Source organism: Dysidea avara, chromosome 9, assembly GCF_963678975.1.
Source record: "Dysidea avara chromosome 9, odDysAvar1.4, whole genome shotgun sequence".
NCBI lineage: Eukaryota > Metazoa > Porifera > Demospongiae > Dictyoceratida > Dysideidae > Dysidea > Dysidea avara.
Window position 1 is genome coordinate 28,497,618 of NC_089280.1, and position 21,591 is coordinate 28,519,208.

Below are 21,591 nucleotides of genomic sequence, written 5' to 3' on the forward strand. Positions count from 1 at the left end.
GAGTCCATTAGTTGTGGTACATGACTCAGCAAGAAGCATTGGTGTGGCAAGACATGCGGTAGTGTATCATGCAGCCAGAACAACAGTAATTTTGATTTTCACATGTAGCTCCATACTTACCGTAAGGCAATTTTATATTCCCTCTACTTTCAGTAGCCTACATGCCAAATTCAAGCAGTTATGCATATAAAAAGACAAATTTGTTGTCACACCTACAGGGTAAACTGCTTGTGCATTAGAACTTTAGGAATTGCTTGCTATTTTTGAAGGATCACAGATGTATGTACCAGGAAGTCTTCCAGTTTCAACAAATGATGATGCACAAAATCCCTGCAATGATCTTGGGAGCTACACTGTATTTATGATCCTGTTGGTATTAATCTAAGGACATTTAAGTACACTGAATGTTGTCAAGGTAACTATTCATATTGTGCTATAGGTAATTTAGCAACTGGGCATGGTAGTTTAAATAGCTTCAATGGCTTTGTCAACTTTGGTAGAGATTCTAACCTCCCAATATCTGGACCAGGAGAAGCTAGATTCTGGGTGGAGTACAGTGGCCGGAAGACTTGATTGATGATTGTAACTTGATATGGAGAAGCGTTGATGGGCAATACAGCTATGCTATACAAAGTGGTTATATTGATTCTGAGAATATGTGTGACCATTTAGGTCAGCAAATGCTAAGAATAGGAGATGACACATGTTCAGAATTGAATAATTGTTGTGTGTGCCACTATGTGACCTGAATATAGCGGGGATGAGTTGAACATAATATTCCTGTGCTTAAAGCTGTATAAAGCTTAACAAAACACATACACTGTATCTGCATAAGCCACTATAGTGACCATTAGTATTCATCAATTGATAATTCATACACTGAAGGTTACACACAGACTATCAATTTAGAATTTTGAGATACAAAGAATAAAATGGTGTACAAGTTTTACTGATGCTATGATGGTTTAAACACAGGGGTGTAACTCGCGTAATGTTTTAAAGAAGAAATCCTTGAGGTTTGTGAACTCTGGCGGAAAGTTTATTCATCGATCTACAAGTTGATATAGTCCAGTGTAGCACTGTTCAAAGAGTGTTGCTTTCAACATACACTCAAGGTCAGTGACCTTGTTGTCATCTTCATGAGCAGAGCCTTCATGAGCTACGTATACTAGCAATTCTGTCAATCAAAGACAGATTTTCAGGCAAAGAAGACCATGAAACAAGTAGAGAAATATTACTAACTGCTATACTGGTAATATCTGTGAGTGTGTAACACTTTTGCTGCCAATACAGGTGTTACATACTTGAACATGCGTTTTCAGTATGCTGTTTTTATACCACTATAATGGTTTATGCACCTTAAAAGTTAAAGGAAATTTTTGAGTCAGCTGTTCTGTGTGGCCACTAATTGATGGGCTTTGGGAAAATTTTGAGCGCAGGTCAATTAGTTTCATAAAATACTGTATACACACATGAAAGGATTACCACAACACCACAAATAGAGTATATTGGCAACACTGCAAAATACCTCTTTGCTGAATGGTTGTAAGGTTTCTCTCTTAGCATATCCAATAGCTTTGTAGAGACTATCTCTCTCAGCTTCCATGTCCTTCTCTGTAATGTACAATAACATTGTATCTACTACTAATGATTACTGTACACAGCCATGCTGGGATTCATGATATTGAAATCAAGCACTGAAAGTTTACATATGACCAGGGATTGCAGAAATTAAAAGAATGCTATGCAAGGTACATCTGCAAATATATTGAATCCAACTCATGTTTCTATGATCCCTCCTTGCACTTGTTTGTGTACTTTTCATGACTGGTGACCGTATCAAAAGAAACAATGGAACCAAATGTAATTTTTCATCTAAAAATGTGACCTATAACTATCAATTACTGAAAAAGTGAAGTGGCCAATACGGCTACATTCAGCCCATTACGCAGTGTTAAAGCAAAAAATAAAGCACCTCTATAATCAATCCAGTTACTATGGAAGTACTATGATTCTTAACATGAATGTGGTAAGTCAACACTTACAGGGAAACCATTATGTGCTACCACAAAACAACACATTTTGCTGTCAGCAAAAAAGAAGACAGAACAAAAAGGAGGACAAAGGTAAGTTCATGTGTGCATTTTATGTACTGTGGTATGCCACAAGACATCTGTTTGGCTGAAGTGAAGTCTAATAGCGACAAAATCAAGTTCATAGTCCTGGCCATTACTGAGTTATACTTGTATGAATGCATCATTATGTAAGGCAGTCAGTTAATAATTCTTTTAAAATTTCATAGTAACTGTCCACATGCACATGAACAAAAAATCACTGAACTAGTGTATGAGAAATGAGGGGTGACATAAACAACTGATGCCTTCGGCCAGGGATAACTCAACTACAGTTGGAAAGGATGACATTGTGATCTAGGACTCTCTGTGCTCATTGCATAAAGTTTCAAGGAAGTGACATGTTTGAATTGACTACTACCAGTCTGGGGCTCATCCCAATTAGTTTCTACCTTCAGAGTAATGTCATACAGTACAGTTGTGCTGTAGAGCAATGATCATGAACGGTTGCACTTTTCTGCAAAAATAATCTCCCAAAATCCAGCATCATTATAGCCCAAACATACCTTCAGGGCAACCAAATGTGTTCAAAGACTTTTAGTTACTAGTTTTCTACTGACTATATAACACTTTGTATGGGAATGGATCTGAGGTATGGTTGTTTAATGTGGGATACTCCTGGGACAGAAATCATACATTTTACAAATATATGTACATACATACACCTTCAACTTTGTTGTGCTTGGTGATAATTTTTTTGTGCACCTGTTTGCCTTACTAAACAACTACATTTCATTGTTAGGTGTTACATTTTGTCTTTGTATCTCCTTGCTAAAATCACCTGCAATTTAAAATTTGATAGAATACGTGACATTTATTTATTTTTATTAAATGCTATCCCACTAGGGATCTGTGAGAAGGCTAAAACCTGTGAATACAGGGAGTCAGAAACATGTAAATAAAATGTTGAAGAAAGCAGAAAAAAATCCCAGACCAAGTGGTGATTTGATCTCCCGCAACATGCAGTCTAGACATGTTGAAATTGACACTCTTATTCAATAATTGATGTACGTGGAGTACTACGGTACTAAAATATTAAGAAACCAATACCCCCTGCACCATTTTATTGCTACATATAGCACTAACTCAACTAGGACATAATATGTACGGCATGTGTGACACAAGCAGTTTACTAACTACTTGTACTTTTGAGTAAGGTCCATTGTTATACATTGTATAATTCCATAAAGGCAATAGTAGCAAATTATACAAGACATGATGTGTCACACATTGTACTGGTAGTGTATACATATTATCCTTATTGAGGTACAACACATTAACACAATGAACAGTTAGTATAGTCACTGAATGATACAATTACGAGGACGTATCTTCATTTCCATTGAGAGGGGGTAATAGGTCTTGGAGTTGAGGTATACATGTGGTGGTTGGTTATTTGGGTTGATATGCCTGCAGTTATTGTACCACCATCCATTACTATTACCAGTTGCACAGTTACCACTACTTCTATCATTATCATTATCAAATGTACTGAATCTTAGCCCATTCAGAGGGTGGGTCACAAAAGGATCAGTAGTGATGCCAGTAAATCCTCCAATGGTTAGAGGATATTCTTTACTCTCTGGTCCTACACTGAAAGTATTGTAGTGGAGATGGGACCAGGTTTTGTTCTCAAATTGAAAGTCAATCCTCAACTCCCACTGACCTGTCTGTGTAAAACAGTGCAATGCCTTAAGACCGTACCAGAATTTGGTGTTTTTGAGATCTCCAAATCCTTCTTCATAATCTTTCCACTTCTTATTAAAAGTTTTCACTCCATCTTTAACATTTCTCTGTATGACAATCCACCCTCCACCACTGGTGTCCATGTCACAGTAGACGTCAGCAGTAGTAAAACGACCTCCACACTTACACTTCATCTGGTATACAGCAGAAGGAGCTTTACTCAATGGAAACCCGATGAGATCACAGCAACTATTAATAGTTATCAGGGCTGGAGTACACTCATTCCTGAACTGGACATAATGTTGGAGGAGGTTATCACAATGTTGATTGCAGTTAACAGTAGCCAGTAGTGAGCTGACTAGTATGAGCAGTATGACTAGTTGACTCTTCATATCTACTATACTGTATAGTTGATCAGTTAATGTGAACTAGCAGTAGTTGATGTTATTTATACTAACAATATTGCTGATGTCAGTTGAGCTAATAATAGTAACTTACCTCACTACTAGAGACCCTAGCAATGTGAAATTTTTATACCCTAAACTGTTGAATGACTACAATTAGTATATGTGACCCAGTCTGAGAAAACCGGTCTTATCGCCCATGTCAGCAGATTCGATTTTTCACCCAGGACACACAACTACATGAGTAAACTATCTAATTCCACATTTAAAATCAGCTAGACTTGAGTGGTCTGGTTTTGCTGGCTGCTTTTCCCAAGCCCAGTGGCGATCCGTACGTGTGGTGTGGGGCCTTAATGAAGCTCTGGTCAGCCTGGGAATGATTGTGTGTGGCTGTACAGCTCTGTGGTGTTGAATAAGTACCTCTGATGTGAGTTTCCTTTCATTTTAGCCAGTTTTGAGACCTCATTGGCTCAAAACTTGGCCTAATTCATCCCTTGGCCTTCCTATTCAATTTTTGAACACCATCTTGCCTGCCTCCCAGGGCCCCCACCTTCCACCCAATTTGCAGCTCGCCTGATACAGTCAATTTCGGTTTAAAAACTATACCTAAAATGGCGGGAAACTTAATTGTTGGCTACTTGCACAGTGGATGCTCTGGAAGGTAAGGAATTGGTGTAAAACGTGTGAAAATTTGGTACACATAGCTTCAACCATTGGCGAGCTACAACACACTAAATACTTAAAACCGGCTTTTCTCGATACTTTTAAATAGGTGATAAGCCCGGTTTTGTCAGACTGGGTCACATATAATGATTGTACCTACAGATAAGTAGTGAATCAATGCACATGTTATCTAGCTAGCACTTTGTTAGAGATATTTTAGTGGTAAGACAGCATGACAGTCGTAAAATAACAAAGTGCTAAGAAAGCCATATAGTGTACAGGCCAAGATAGTTTCTGTGCTGCTGATAGACCATTGCCTTTCTCTGCATTGTTACAGTGCAGCTTCTCATTGCTGTTCACAGCATAAATATATGTTCTTTTCACCTAGTCAACCTACAGTTATTGATGGCAAAGGTATTAGCTATGAAACTGCTTGAGCTATTTGTGTTATACAAACCTTGCTTGTCTTTCTCTCAGTTTCCCTTTCCCTCTGCCGTGCTCCCTTTTTTCTTTTAACCTTTCTTCTCTCTCTTCTGCACTTTCAATATTGCAAATACTTCCATGTTACTAACACAAATTTCCGGATTGTGAATCTAATACCAAGGTTGAATCTACCACTGACAATGTTCCAAAGCTGTTAGAAGCCCTTGATTAATACTAAAGTTACTGAATTAAATTTCTAGGCATTGTGCAAGGAACCATCATGATAATAAGACAGAGAAAGAGTGATGGCTATTTGAGACTAGCCACTGTGACTTGTAAAGGTATCTACTACAAGGATAGAATGTATAAGCATTGTGAAGTATGCAAATTCCTGAAAATGCTACAAAGCGTAGGGTCTTCATTGGTCCTTGGATCCCTGGTTCCACTGTTTATACCTACCCGGGTTCATACACTTTCTCTATAATTGTGAATTCTTGGTTACAGATGTGATTTCTAACAGATGCTATTCACATGTCAACATAACTTGGTCAGTAGTGAGGTATGTTACTATTATTAGCTCAACTGACATCAGTAATATTTTTAGTATAAATAACATCAACCACTGCTAGTTCATATTAACTGATCAACTATACAGTATAGTAGATATGAAGAGTCAACTAGTCATACTGCTCATACTAGTCAGCTCACTACTGGCTACAACAATGTGATAACCTCTTCCAGCAGTATAACCAGCAGTGTGCAAAATGTATCGCTGGCATTTGAAGTTGCTGTGATCTTGCTGACCTGCCAAATAATAAAGCTCCTTCTTGTGTCTATCAGTTAGTCTTGAATTGTAGTAGTGGATCACCTTTCACACTGGGTCTCCTTGTTGGTCTCTACTGTGACAGGGACTGTGATGAAGAATGAATGGCTGTACAGAGAAATATTTAAGATGGAGTGAAGTACTTTGGATATAAGAAGTGGAAAGATTATGAGAAGGATTTGGAGATCTCAAAAGCAGGGTATGGTCTTAAGGCCTTCCACTGTTTTACACAAACAGGTCAGTGGGAGTTGAGGATTGACCTGATCCCATCTCCACTACAACACTTTCAGTGTAGAACCAGAGAGTAAAGAATATTCGCTAACCATCAGAGGATTTACCGGCATCACTCCTGAAGATCCTCTTGTGGCTGACCCTCTGAATGGACAGAGATTTGGTACAGTTGATAATGATAGATATAGTGATGGTAACTGTGCAACTAGTCATGGTGGATGGTGGTATAATAGCTGCACCTTCATCCATCCAAATCATCAACCACCAATTGTGTACCTCAACTCCAGATAGAGCTATGAAACTGGATAGAATATCATAACTGGTTACTGAGTAGATCGTAACTGCTAGTTATCCGGTTAACTGAATTGTCTAAAATTTTCAGTAAATTTTATGCTATACTCAGAATTTAGGCTACTTGCACCTTGAAATTTGTAGTATGGTTTGTCAAATCAAGACACACGGTAGTGTGTCGTGCGGCCCAAGAAGCCGGCGCGCAACCCCGTGAGTATATTGACAGGAAGAAAGAAAACGCAATTTTCGTACCTCCGTAGCTCTGTGCTGCCTTGATGAAACAAGACAAATTTTGCTGTGTACATTCCCTCCAACTTCAGTACTCCACATTCCAAATTTGAGCGAAATCGCTTCAGGAATTCCTGAGATATGCGACTTCAAAAATTGGCTTAGTTTCTTCGTTTTTTTTTCTTCTTATTTTTCTTCCTCTTTTCGCACACTTACAAAAACTGCTATAAAACTCGAACGCTTTATCCGATTGCCTTGAAATATGGCACACAGCAGGGGGGTATAGAGGCGCATCTCGGTACCAACTTTGGATGGAATACCATAAACAGGCAAAGAGTTATGAGCGATTATGCACGAAAAATAACACCAATATGTTGTCACGCCTACAGGGTAAACCGCGTATGGGAAGAAGCTGAAAATCGGTGGGTGAATAGGTTAACTATTGAACCTCAAACCTTTTGTGGTTTGAAAGAAATCGAGCTAAAAACCAGGAAGATACAGCGAAAAAATCAACAGTGTGTAACAATTACGCAATCGAGATTAGCTAATTTTTATTATTATTATTATTATTATTATGCTTGCCACGCCTACCAGATAAACCACATGGGGTAATGCTTTGAAAATCGCTGTACAGATGGAGTTATCATCTTAGAAAGGCTCTTCAATGGTGTAGAAGAATCAGACTTAAAGCCACGGAGTTATAACACGAAATCCAACTTGGTGTAGCAAGTGCGAGATCGAGATACTCTAATAGAGCAGTCATCCTAATAGAGCAGTCACCCTGAACAGAATTCAAGAGATCAGTTAGAAATAAGTAACCTGTATAGAGATCAGCTACAAACAAATCACCCTGTAGAGAGTTCAGCTACAAACAATTCACCCTGTTCAGACATCAGTTAGAAGAAGTTTTCTTGTAGAGAGTTCAGTTACAAACAAATCACCCTGTTGAAAGATCAGCTAGAAGATGTCACCTTATAGATAGTTCAGTTACAAAGAAACCACCATGTAGAGAATTCAGCTACAAACTAGTGACCCTGTAGATACATCAGCTAGAAGAAGTTACCTTGTAGAGAGTTCAGCTACAAAGAAACCATTCTGTAAAAGAGCTCAGCTGCAAACAAATCACCTATACAGAATTCAGCTACAAACAAATCACCCTGTAGAGAGATCAGCTAGAAGAAGTTACCTTGTAGATAGTTCAGCTACAAATAAATCATCCTGTAGAGAGATCAGCTAGAAGAAGTTACCTTGTAGATAGTTCAGCTACAAACAATTCACCCTGTACAGAGCTCAGTTAAAAGAGGTTTCCTTGTAGAGAGTTCAGCTACAGACAAATCACCCTGTAGAGAGATCAGTTAGAAGAAGTTACCTTGTAGATCGTTCAGCTACAAACAATTCACCCTGTAAAGAGATCAGCTAGAAGAAGTTACCTTGTAGAGAGTTCAGCTACAAAGAAACCATCATGTAGAGAATTCAGCCGCAAACAAATCATGTATAGAGAGTTCAGCTACAAACAAATCTCCCTGTAGAGAGATCAGCTAGAAGAAGTTTCCTTGTAGTGAGTTCTGCTACAAACAAATCACCCTGTAGAAAGATCAGATAGAAGAAATTACCTTGTAGAGAGTTCAGCTACAAAGAAACCATCACGTAGAGAGTTCAGCTGCAAACAAACCACCTGTAGAGAGTTAAGCTACAAACAAATCTCCCTGTAGAGAGATCAGCTAGAAGAAGTCACCTTGCAGGGAGTTCAGTTACAAAGAAATAAACCATGTAGAGAGTTCAGCTGCAAACAAATCACCTGTAGAGAGTTCAGCTAGAAACAAGTCACCCTGTAGAGAGAACAGCTAGAAACAAGTCACCTTGCAGAGAGTTCAGCTAGAAGAAGTCACATTGTAGAGCTACAAAGAAACTACCATGTAGAGTTCAGCTGCAAACAAATCACCCTGTAGAGAACTCAGCTACAAACAAATCGCCCTGTAGAAAGATTAGGTAGAAGAAGTTACCTTATAGGGAGTTCTGCTATGAACAGATCACCCTGTAGAGAGTTCAGCTACAAACAAATCACCCTGTAGAGAGTTCAGCTACAAACAAATCACCCTGTAGAGAGTTCAGTTACAAAGAAACCACCATGTAGAGAGTTCAGCTGCAAAAAAAATCAATCACTCTGTTGAGAGTTCAGCTAGAAGAAGTCACCTTGTAGAGAATTAAGCTGCAAATAAATCACCCTGTAGAGAATTCAGCTACAAACAAATCACCCTGTAGAAAGATCAGCTAGAAGAAGTTACCTTGTAGAGAGTTCAGCTACAAAGAAACCATCATGTAGAGAGTTCAGCTACAAACAAATCACCTGTAGAGAGTTCAGCTAGAAACAAGTCACCCTGTAGAGAGATCAGCTAAAAACAAGTCACCCTGTAGAGAGTTCAGCTAGAAGAAGTCACATTGTAGAGAGTTCAGCTACAAAGAAACTACCATGTAGAGAGTTCAGCTGCAAACAAATCATCCTGTAGAGAGTTCAGCTAGAAGAAGTCACCTTTTAGAGAGTTCAGCTACAAAGCAACCACCATGTAAAGAGTTCAGCTGCAAAAAACTCAATCACCTTGTAGAAAGATCGGCTAGAAGAAGTTACCTTGTAGAGAGTTCAGCTACAAAGAAACCACCATGTGGAGAGTTCAGTGGCAAACAAATCACCTATAGAGAGTTCAGCTAGAAACAAGTCACCCTGTAGAGAGCTCAGCTAGAAGAAGTCACATTGTAGAGAGTTCAGCTACAATGAAACTCCCATGTAGAGAGTTCAGCTGCAAACAAATCACCCTGTAGAGAACTCAGCTACAAACAAATATGCAGCGTAAAAAGATCAGCTAGAAGAAGTTACCTTGTAGAGAGTTCAGCTACAACGAAACCACCATGTAGAGAGTTCAGCTACAAACAAATCACCTGTAGAGAGTTCAGCTAGAAACAAGTCACCTTGTAGAGAGATCAGCAAGAAACAAGTCACCTTGTAGAGAGTTCACCTAGAAGAAGTCACGTTGTAGAGAGTTCAGCTACAAAGAAACCACCATTTAGAGAGTTCAGCTGCAAACAAATCACCCAGTAGAAAGTTCAGCTATGAACAGATCACCCTGTTGAGAGATCAGTTAGAAACAAGGAATCCTGTAGAGAGATCACCTAGAAGTATCGCCTTGTAGAGAGTTCAGCTACAAACAAATCACCTGTAGAGAGTTCAGCTACAAACAAATCACCCTGTAGAGAGATCAGCTAGAAGAAGTCACCTTGTAGAGAGTTCAGCTATAAAGAAACCACCATGTAGAGAATTCAGCTGCAAAAAAACACCCTGTAGAGAACTCAGCTACAAACAAATCGCCCTGTAGAAAGATCAGCTAGAAGAAGTTACCTTGTAGGGATTTCAGCTACAAACAAATCACCCTGTAGAGAGTTCAGCTACAAAGAAACCACTCTGTAAAGAGCTCAGCTGCAAACAAATCACTTGTACAGAATTCAGCTACAAACAAATCACCCTGTAGAGAGATCAGCTAGAAGAAATTACCTTGTAGATAGTTCAGCTACAAACAAATCACCCTGTAGAAAGATCAGTTAGAAGAGGTTACCTTGGAGAAAGTTCAGCTACAAAGAAACCATTTTGTAAAGAGCTCAGCTGCAAACAAATCACCTGTACAGAATTCAACTACGAACAAATCACCCTATAGAGAGATCAGCTAAAAGAAGTTACCTTGTAGATAGTTCAGCTACAAACAAATCTCCCTGTAGAGAGATCAGCTAGAAGAAGTTTCCTTGTAGTGAGTTCTGCTACAAACAAATCACCCTGTAGAAAGATCAGATAGAAGAAATTACCTTGTAGAGAGTTCAGCTACAAAGAAACCATCATGTAGAGAGTTCAGCTGCAAACAAACCACCTGTAGAGAGTTAAGCTACAAACAAATCTCCCTGTAGAGAGATCAGCTAGAAGAAGTCACCTTGCAGGGAGTTCAGTTACAAAGAAATAAACCATGTAGAGAGTTCAGCTGCAAACAAATCACCTGTAGAGAGTTCAGCTAGAAACAAGTCACCCTGTAGAGAGAACAGCTAGAAACAAGTCACCTTGCAGAGAGTTCAGCTAGAAGAAGTCACATTGTAGAGCTACAAAGAAACTACCATGTAGAGTTCAGCTGCAAACAAATCACCCTGTAGAGAATTCAGCTACAAACAAATCGCCCTGTAGAAAGATTAGGTAGAAGAAGTTACCTTATAGGGAGTTCTGCTATGAACAGATCACCCTGTAGAGAGTTCAGCTACAAACAAATCACCCTGTAGAGAGTTCAGCTACAAACAAATCACCCTGTAGAGAGTTCAGTTACAAAGAAACCACCATGTAGAGAGTTCAGCTGCAAAAAAAATCAATCACTCTGTTGAGAGTTCAGCTAGAAGAAGTCACCTTGTAGAGAATTAAGCTGCAAATAAATCACCCTGTAGAGAATTCAGCTACAAACAAATCACCCTGTAGAAAGATCAGCTAGAAGAAGTTACCTTGTAGAGAGTTCAGCTACAAAGAAACCATCATGTAGAGAGTTCAGCTACAAACAAATCACCTGTAGAGAGTTCAGCTAGAAACAAGTCACCCTGTAGAGAGATCAGCTAAAAACAAGTCACCCTGTAGAGAGTTCAGCTAGAAGAAGTCACATTGTAGAGAGTTCAGCTACAAAGAAACTACCATGTAGAGAGTTCAGCTGCAAACAAATCATCCTGTAGAGAGTTCAGCTAGAAGAAGTCACCTTTTAGAGAGTTCAGCTACAAAGCAACCACCATGTAAAGAGTTCAGCTGCAAAAAACTCAATCACCTTGTAGAAAGATCGGCTAGAAGAAGTTACCTTGTAGAGAGTTCAGCTACAAAGAAACCACCATGTGGAGAGTTCAGTGGCAAACAAATCACCTATAGAGAGTTCAGCTAGAAACAAGTCCCCCTGTAGAGAGCTCAGCTAGAAGAAGTCACATTGTAGAGAGTTCAGCTACAATGAAACTCCCATGTAGAGAGTTCAGCTGCAAACAAATCACCCTGTAGAGAACTCAGCTACAAACAAATATGCAGCGTAAAAAGATCAGCTAGAAGAAGTTACCTTGTAGAGAGTTCAGCTACAACGAAACCACCATGTAGAGAGTTCAGCTACAAACAAATCACCTGTAGAGAGTTCAGCTAGAAACAAGTCACCTTGTAGAGAGATCAGCAAGAAACAAGTCACCTTGTAGAGAGTTCACCTAGAAGAAGTCACGTTGTAGAGAGTTCAGCTACAAAGAAACCACCATTTAGAGAGTTCAGCTGCAAACAAATCACCCAGTAGAAAGTTCAGCTATGAACAGATCACCCTGTTGAGAGATCAGTTAGAAACAAGGAATCCTGTAGAGAGATCACCTAGAAGTATCGCCTTGTAGAGAGTTCAGCTACAAACAAATCACCTGTAGAGAGTTCAGCTACAAACAAATCACCCTGTAGAGAGATCAGCTAGAAGAAGTCACCTTGTAGAGAGTTCAGCTATAAAGAAACCACCATGTAGAGAATTCAGCTGCAAAAAAACACCCTGTAGAGAACTCAGCTACAAACAAATCGCCCTGTAGAAAGATCAGCTAGAAGAAGTTACCTTGTAGGGATTTCAGCTACAAACAAATCACCCTGTAGAGAGTTCAGCTACAAAGAAACCACTCTGTAAAGAGCTCAGCTGCAAACAAATCACTTGTACAGAATTCAGCTACAAACAAATCACCCTGTAGAGAGATCAGCTAGAAGAAATTACCTTGTAGATAGTTCAGCTACAAACAAATCACCCTGTAGAAAGATCAGTTAGAAGAGGTTACCTTGGAGAAAGTTCAGCTACAAAGAAACCATTTTGTAAAGAGCTCAGCTGCAAACAAATCACCTGTACAGAATTCAACTACGAACAAATCACCCTATAGAGAGATCAGCTAAAAGAAGTTACCTTGTAGATAGTTCAGCTACAAACAAATCTCCCTGTAGAGAGATCAGCTAGAAGAAATTACCTTGTAGAGAATTCAGCTACAAAGAAACCACCATGTAGAGAGTTCAGCTGCAAAGAAATCACCCTGTAGAAAATACTGCCAGAAACAAATTGCCCTGTAGAAAGATCAGTTAGAAGAAGTTACCTTTTAGAGAGTTCAGCTACAAAGAAACCATTCTGTAAAGAGCTCAGCTGCAAACAAATCACCTATACAGAATTCAGCTACAAACACATCACCCTGTAGAGAGATCAGCTAGAAGAAGTTACCTTGTAGATCGTTCAGCTACAAACAATTCACCCTGTAGAGAGAGCAATTAGAAGAAGTCACCTTGTAGAGTGTTCAGTTACAAAGAAACCACCATGGAGATTTCTGTAATCAATATAATATTATGTGACCGGATTTGCGAAAAGGGGTCTTCCACACACATCCAATTTTGTAACCGTTGGAGACCATAACTCAGTGTTCAAGTAACATATTAACCTGAAACTTTCACCATGTATTCAGCTATAGTGGTGCTCACCACTGCCCAAAATTCAAGGCAATAGCTCTTTCCAATCTGAAGTTATCAATTGTCAAAGTTGGCAAATTGGATGTGTGTGGAAGACCCCTTTTCGCAAATCCGGTCACATATGTATTATACAGTATATATAATTTGTACATTTACTGATAAAATATTTAAAGTACATCTACTTCATCTTTTCTTCTTCCTGTAGTAAAGAAAAAAACATAGGTTAAAAAAGTCCCAAAGCTGGCCATAGGCCGGCTTTGGGGTATACAAATACAAAAAGAAATGAAATCTAATCCAAAACAGCCAAGCTGTAAAAAAAGTGTGTGGCCCTCAGAAAGGCTATGGTGAAAAAAGATGTGAAATCCAAGGTGGCGGCCAAGAAATGGCTGTGATGGTAGGTTAATGGTAAAAATTTTAATAATGACAATTTAGGTAAATTTTGTGAAGTGGCACAAAAATTCACCTGAATTGTCGTTATTAAAATTTTTACCATTAACCTACCATCACAGCCATTTCTTGGCCGCCACCTTGGATTTCACATCTTTTTTCACCATAGCCTTTCTGAGGGCCGCACACTTTTTTTACAGCTTGGCTGTTTTGGATTAGATTGTATATATGGTGGCCAAAGTACACAATAGGCACCATGTATATACTACAAGTACAACATTATAATGTTCGGGGATGATGAAAAACCACACATTGTTGATTGAAAATGTTAGAGATCGGTTATTCGGTTGCGCAGAAAAATAACTGAAAACTGAATTTATAAAAAAAGCTGGTCGGTTAACTGGTTTACCGGGTAAAGTTTCACAGCTCTAACTCCAGAGCCTATGACTTGCTCTCAATGGAGATGAAGATACGTCCTTGTGATTGTATCATTCAGTGACCATACTAAATGTTCATTGTGTCAACGTGTTGTACCTCAATAAGGATAATATGCATACACTACCAGTACAATGTGTGACACATCACATCTTACAAAGTATAGTACAACGATAGTAAACCGCTCATGTCATTACCACTTGTACATGTTGTGTTCAAGTTGAGCTAGTGTTACATGTAGCCATAAAAGATAGTGTTGCACTGACAATCGGTAGAATAATTCGTAACAGTTGATATTAGCTAATTTTGCAAATATTAGCATCAGTTATGAAGCAGAAATAATTAGCCAATTAACTGAAACCCAGTAAAGATGGCAATAAACATGTGAATTTTGTGAAAAGATCTTAATATATCAATACAACAAAGTCATCACGATAATTACTCTAATTCAGTGGAATGTGGCTACTGCTCTTATTCAATTTTTGATCTAATCCAATATAACTATGTCAATTTTCAAGTTCCAGTAAATCATCCGATTGGCATCTCATTATAACAATTAAATTTCTTCCAAATCACAAATAGCTGAACTTCATTTTTAAAGTGATTTTGTGTCATGAAATATGTTTTAATGTCTGACTAATTTAGACCACAGCTCATTGTTGTACCTTCACTGCTGCTTGTGACACGAAAAATGTAATATTCAATAGTGGAAGCAAGCCCAATACTCCTCCCTGTAGCTTGTATATAACGGAACTTGCTATCCATTTAAAGGCCCATGTGTTGCCAATGTTGCAGGTCCAGAGACAGGGATCTATTGAGACATAGACAAGGGATCTAAAGGATATAGATACCTGGAAGTAGCAAATGATATTCAAGTATTTTCACCTTGGTGTGGCCTAAATGTTGTAATACCATCATTCATATATTATCATTTCTATTGCTTGCACACTTTTATTTGATTCTGAACACGTATACCTTCTCCTGTTCACTGACCTAAGTGGTATCCAATCTGTCACACATATTCTCAGGGCCAGCAAAGCCACGTATCTGCCTCTATGTACATGTATGCATATCTGTATTGCCCATCAACACTGGTCTAAGTTAGAGCATACCAAGTAACTATCACCAATCAAGCCTTCTGACCACTATACTACACCTAACAGATTCTCTTGGTCTGGAAATTGGGAGGTAGAATCTCTACCAAACTTGATGAAGCCATTAGAGTTATTAGAACCACTGTGACTTGCTCCTAAATCCCCAATAGTGCAATGTGAATGGTTACCTTGACAATGTTCAGCATATTCAAATTAATGGCAACATAATATCTGGGATTTTGTGTATCATGATTTGTTGGCTAGTCTAAAATGTTAGTCTATGTTAAAATATATAACAGGATGAATTTTAAATGCTATTAGGAATCATACAAAACTGTCTGTTATGTTGAAGAGTTGTACCAGGAATTCTTATACAAGTACACAAAAAAATTTCAACTCTTCAACTAGCAAAGCACATTGATAAAAAGTACTGAAACAAGCTGGAGTAGTGCATGATATTAAATCACAGTAAAACAATAAGAAATGTTATATCTCTACTGTGTCGATGTGCTATGGTCCCTACTCTAGTTAAAAATTCCGATTTTTTTGTGTACTTGTTTGTTAACGTTTTTTATAAAACAAATTTATCATGACTGGTAAACCAACGCTATACCACATCAAAAGAAAGAAATGGTGCTGCGTGCTCCAGCTACCAATTATCTGAAAAGTGAAGTATCCATTACACTTCGTTGTCAGCTATGTTCAACCTGTTACACAGCATTACAAATCAAGAGCTGTTCGAAAAGCACCTCTGTAATCAGAGTAGCCACTATGAAAAATATCGACAATTTTACATTATGAAGGGAAGCCATTACATGCTAGTTAGTGCCAAATTGACACCTTTTGCTGCCAGCAAGATGAATAGGACCATTATTATCTATGATAAGACATACAGGAGGACACTGGTAAGTCCATGAAGAATGCACTGTACGTACTACGGTATGCCAAAAGGCACGAGTCCAGCTGAACTGATGTCAAACAGTGAAAAATAAAGCCCATAGCCTTAGTCGTTTTTGAGTTACGTTTGTCTGAATGCATCAGTCAGAGTCAGTTACTCAGTCAGTCAGTAGAAAATTCCGTTTAATAAATTTTATTGCAACTCTGTAACAACTTGTTGAAAGCATTTCAGGTCAATCTGAAGGCTTGTTTGGGTCTAACTAATACTACCTCATAGTTGTCAGGGAAAAGTGAGGCTGGTTTACAGGTGACATTTTTTCATTGGCCACGCTCAAACCTTTGTGGTCTCTACTATACAGTACTATCGTACTGTATGATAATGAAGTGGTTATCTGACTCAGCATGTGGTGCTTCTTTATTTTATTTACTTTATGAAGGAGTTTGTGTACTCATCTTGTGGTTCATAACTTTTATCAACCTACATGATAACTGACATTGGGAATTTCCAGTATTTCCTGTCTCTGTAGTATGAATACTGTAATGATGATGGGTCCATCATTAGTTGTGGTACATAACTTACCATATGGCCAAAATAATATTTTGAGGGGGATATTTTTGAGATTGAGCAATGTAAAAAAAAAATTTTTTTGTGTGGATTGCAGATGTAATCACTATATGGAGGTCTAAATCTTTCAATGATAAAATTTTCACTGTTAACTCTTGAAGTATGTACCAAGGACACTTGCTACTGTATAGCCTAAATTTTGAGGGGGGGGGGGGGGGGGATTTTTGCTTTTTCAAGGTTTTAGGGGGTAGACATGTGATGGTAGTAACATGTCATTCCTGGCCCTCAAAATTCCACTCAATTTTTCTGTTTTATTTCTTCTTCACTTGTACACTTACAAAAAGTAAAACAAATAAATGTACTGTAGTATCCAATAGCCTTGAAATATGGGACATGTTAAAGGGGTCCAAAGGCAAATGTTAGTATTTGAGTTTAATTTAAGTATGGTAGGCAATTATTAACAGTTATATGCATGTAAAGGGACTGATTTGTTGTCATGACTACAGGGTAAACTGCTTATTAAAATCAGTTGATAATATGTGTGTATACATACATATCATAGCTCAAACATTTTATAGTTTGAAAAATTCAGATGTTTAACAATTATTAATCTAAAAGGTAGCAGGGATCTGTCCCCTGGTGACCTGAATATACCGGGGATAAAATGTGCTGGATGAGCATAATATTCCTGTGCTGAAGGGAAAGTTTCTGGATCAGCTGTTCTGTCTGACCACTAATTGATGGTTTTTGGAAAAAATTGATAATCGTAAAATCAAGAGCTCATAATAATAAATAGAAAAGTTTAATATTATGAACTCCACATAAAAGGATTACAAATAGAGTAAACTGCAACACTGCAAATACCTCTTTGCTAAGGTTTTTTCCTTAGAATATCCGATAGCTTTGTGGAGACTATCTCTCTCAGCTTCCATGTCCATCTCTGTACTACAACAATAATATTGTAACTATCTAGAGATTACTGTACACAATCATACTAAAATTTATGATATTTAAATCAACCCATACAAGTTTATATATACAAGTACACAAAAAAATTGGAATTTTCAACTAGAGTAGGGACCATAGCACATTGATAAAAAGTACTGAAACAAGCTGGAATAGTGTGTGATATTAAATCACAATAAAACAATAAGAAGTGTTATGTCCCTACTGTGCATGAAAATTCCAATATTTTTTGTGTACTTGTTTGTTAACTTTTTTTTGTAATATATTATTATGACTGGTGAGTCCATGTATACCATGAAAGAAAAGGCACAAGGCACCACACATCCCAGCTTTATCGATTATCATTTGAAAAGTGAAATATCCATTACGTTTCGGTGTCAGCTACGTATGTTAGACCCATTACACAGCATTACAAATTAAGAACTGTTCAAAAAGCACCCATGCAATCCACGCATAAGGCATCAAAAGAAAGAAATGGGCGTGCCCCAGTTACACCAATTATCGTCTAAAAAGTGAAGTATCCATTATGCTTTGTTTTCAGCTATGTTCAACCTATTACACAGCATTACGAATCAAGAACTGCTTGAAAAGCACCTCTGCAATCAAAGTAGCCACTATGAAATATATGGGTGATTTTCGTTACAAAAGTCAGTTAGTTAGTTAGTTACTCAGTCAGTCAATCACTAGAAAATTCCGTTAAATAATTAAAAAAATTCTGTAGCAACTTGAAGGGCAATACAGCTATGCTATACAAAGTGGTTACGCTGACCCTGAGAATATGTACAGACAGATTGGATACCATTTAGGTCAGCAAATGCTAAGAATAGGAGATGACACATGTTCAGAATTGAATAATTGTTGTGTGTGTCACTTAGTGACCTGAATATACAGGGGATGAGTTGAACATAATATTCCTGTGCCAAAAGCCACACAAAGAACGCATACACTGTATCCACATGCATAAGCCACTATAGTGGCTATTGGTATTCATTGATCAATAACTTGTATACTGAAAGTCAAACAGACTATCAATTTAGAATTTTGGAATACTGACGGCGCAAAGAATAAATGGTGTACAAGTTTTACCGATTGTGATATTCCTTCGACATGCTACGATGGTTTAAACACAGGGGTGTAGCTTGTGTAATGTTTTAAAGAAGAAATCCTTGAGGTTTGTGAACTCTGTGGATTCTAGTCATGTGAAAAGCTTATTCATCAATCTACAAGTTGAAATAGTCCACTGTGGCACTGTTCAAAGAGTGTTGCTTTCAATATACACTCAAGGTCTGCCACCTAGTTGTCATCTTGATGAGGATTACTGGCAATTCTTGTCAATCAAAGACAGATTTTCAGGCAAAGAAGACCATGAAACAAGTAAAAAAATAGTACTAAATACTGTACTGGTAATATCTGTGAGTGTGTAACACTTTTATTTATTTATTTATTGTTACTGGGCAGACGGCAATTGCTGATGCACCCAGGGGGCAATCAATACCCCAAAGAAATCACACAACCACATAAAATATACAGCAAATAATTAGATAGACAATAAGTAATCAGTAAAATGTATTTATGCTTCTGATTCTATGACATATACTGGCAAGCTGTTCCAATCTTTTGCTGCCAATACAGGTGTTAATTAAACATGCATTTTCTGTATACTTTTTTACCACTATAGTGGCTTATGTGCTTTAAAGGTTAAGGGAAAGTTTCTGGGTCGGCTGTTCTGTTTAACCACCAAATGATGGGCTTTCTGGTAAATTTTGAGCATATACATAAACAATACACACATGAAAGGATTACCACAACACCACAAATAGAGTATATTGACAACACTGCAAATACCTCTTTGCTGAATGGTTGTATATCTTCTCCTTTAGTATATCCAATAGCTTTGTAGAGACTATCTCTCTCAGCTTCCATGTCCTTCCCTGCAATATAACAATAATATTGTAACTACTAGTAATTACTGTACACAACCATGCTGGAATTTATCATATTGAAATCAAGCACTGAAAGTTGATTTATGTACATATGAGTATAACTTAACAACCAGATTGGTAAACAACTTTTAATACAGTTACTAACTACGTATATATACCGAAGCAGTAGTGATGTTGATACCAATGCAAGGAAAAATTAGTTTGACCAGGGATCACAGAAATAAAAAGTTATGCAAGGGAGGTTGTCTACACCTGTAGTGGACAATGAATCTAACTCATGTTTCTATGATTCCTCCTTGCACTTGTTTGTGTATTTTTTGTAACAAACGTATGACTGGTGAACACCTATCACACCTATGTAGCTCTGTGATCCCTTATCCGATTGGAACCAAATTTGCTAGAGACGTGCCGCCCAGTTAGGGGAGTCTACATACCACATTTGAAGAAAATCGCTCCAGCCATTTCCGAGATACGAGCGAACAAAATTTCGTTTTATTTTCTTCGTTTTTATCTTCTTCATTTCGCACACTTCGCAAAATTCGCCATAAAACACGAATGCGTGCTCGGATTGAGCTGCAATTTGGCACACTTAATGGGCTCATTAAGGCGAAACTCCGTACCAACGTTGGTAGGAATCCGATGAACATTCACGGAGTTATGACCGATTATTTGCGTAAAATAAGGTCGAAGGTCTGTCACGCCTACAGGGTAAACCCCTTGGAGAAATCAGTTGAAAATTGATATGTAGATGGAGCAACCATCGTAGGAGTGCCATTTTGTGGTTTGAAAGGAATCGGGATAAAGACCATGGAGATATGACACAAAACCCAACCTGTGTCAAAATTACGCGATCGTAAAAAAAAACTATTAGTTTTCGTGTCTACCAGGCAAACCGCTAAGAGCAACGAGCTGAAAATCAGTATGTAGTTGGAATAATCATCATAGAAAGTCCTTGCAGTAGTACAGAAAAATCGGATTACAAATCATTGAGTTATGATTCGAAAGGCAACTACGTGCAGCAAATGCGAGATCGAGATACTCTAATAGAACAGTCACCCTAATAAAGCATTCAGCTGCATTTATAATTTACTCAGTTATATTACATTGCAAGTTATTCTGTAGGGAATTCAGCTACAAACAAGTCACCCTGTAGTCAGATCAGCTAGAAAAAGGTACCTAATAGAGAGTTCAGCTACAAAGAAGCCATCATGTAGAGAGTTCAGCTCAAATAAATTACATTGTAGAGAATTCAGCTACAAACAAATTGCCCTGTAGAGAGATCAGCTAGAAGAAGTTACCTTGTAGAGAGTTCAGTTACAAAGATAGAATCATGCAAAGAGTTTAGCTGCAAACAAATCACCCAATAGAAAGTTCCGCTATGAACAGATCACACTGTAGAGAGTTCAGTTAGAAACAAGTCATCCTGTAGAGAAATCAGCTAGAAGAAGTCACCTTGTAGAGAGTTCAGTTACAAAGAAACAATCATGCAAAGAGTTTAGCTGCAAACAAATCACCCAATAGAAAGTTCCGCTATGAACAGATCACACTGTAGAGAGTTCAGTTAGAAACAAGTCATCCTGTAGATAGATCAGCTAGAAGAAGTCACTTTGTAGAGAGTTCAGCTACAAAGAAACCACCATGTAAGAGAGTTCAGCTGCAAACAAATCACCTGTAGAGAGTTCAGCTAGGAACAAGTCAACCTGTACAGAGATCTGCTAGAAACAAGTCATCCTGTAGAGAGTTCAGCTAGAAGAAGTTACATTGTAGAGAGTTCAGCTACAAAGAAACTACGATGTAGAGAGTTCAGCTGCAAACAAATCGCCCTGTAGAGAATTCAGCTACAAACAAATCACCCTGTAGAGAGTTCAGCTAGAAACAAGTCACCCTGTAGAGAGATCAGCTAGAAGAAGTT

General features: G+C 38.1%; 1 protein-coding gene and 1 long non-coding RNA gene across 5 annotated transcripts in view; both read right to left on the minus strand.

The window, feature by feature from the left end:
• LOC136267313 (uncharacterized) overlaps window positions 1–20,264 on the minus strand; it is a 32,102-nt gene extending 11,838 nt beyond the window's left edge. For all 4 annotated transcript variants that reach the window (XR_010706621.1, XR_010706622.1, XR_010706623.1 and 1 more), the window contains exons 1-4: window positions 20,114–20,264; window positions 19,582–19,667; window positions 17,635–17,715; window positions 1,529–1,614 (exon numbers count right to left, since the gene is read on the minus strand). This is a non-coding gene — a long non-coding RNA (uncharacterized lncRNA). The remainder of the gene's footprint in view (window positions 1–1,528; window positions 1,615–17,634; window positions 17,716–19,581; window positions 19,668–20,113) is intronic.
• On the minus strand, window positions 3,291–4,295 carry LOC136266088 (fibrinogen-like protein A). Its single transcript, XM_066061051.1, has one exon. The coding sequence runs from the start codon at window positions 4,208–4,210 to the stop codon at window positions 3,434–3,436; it is 777 nt and encodes a 258-aa protein (XP_065917123.1). The 5' UTR covers window positions 4,211–4,295; the 3' UTR covers window positions 3,291–3,433.
• Window positions 20,265–21,591: the final 1,327 nt, after the last annotated feature.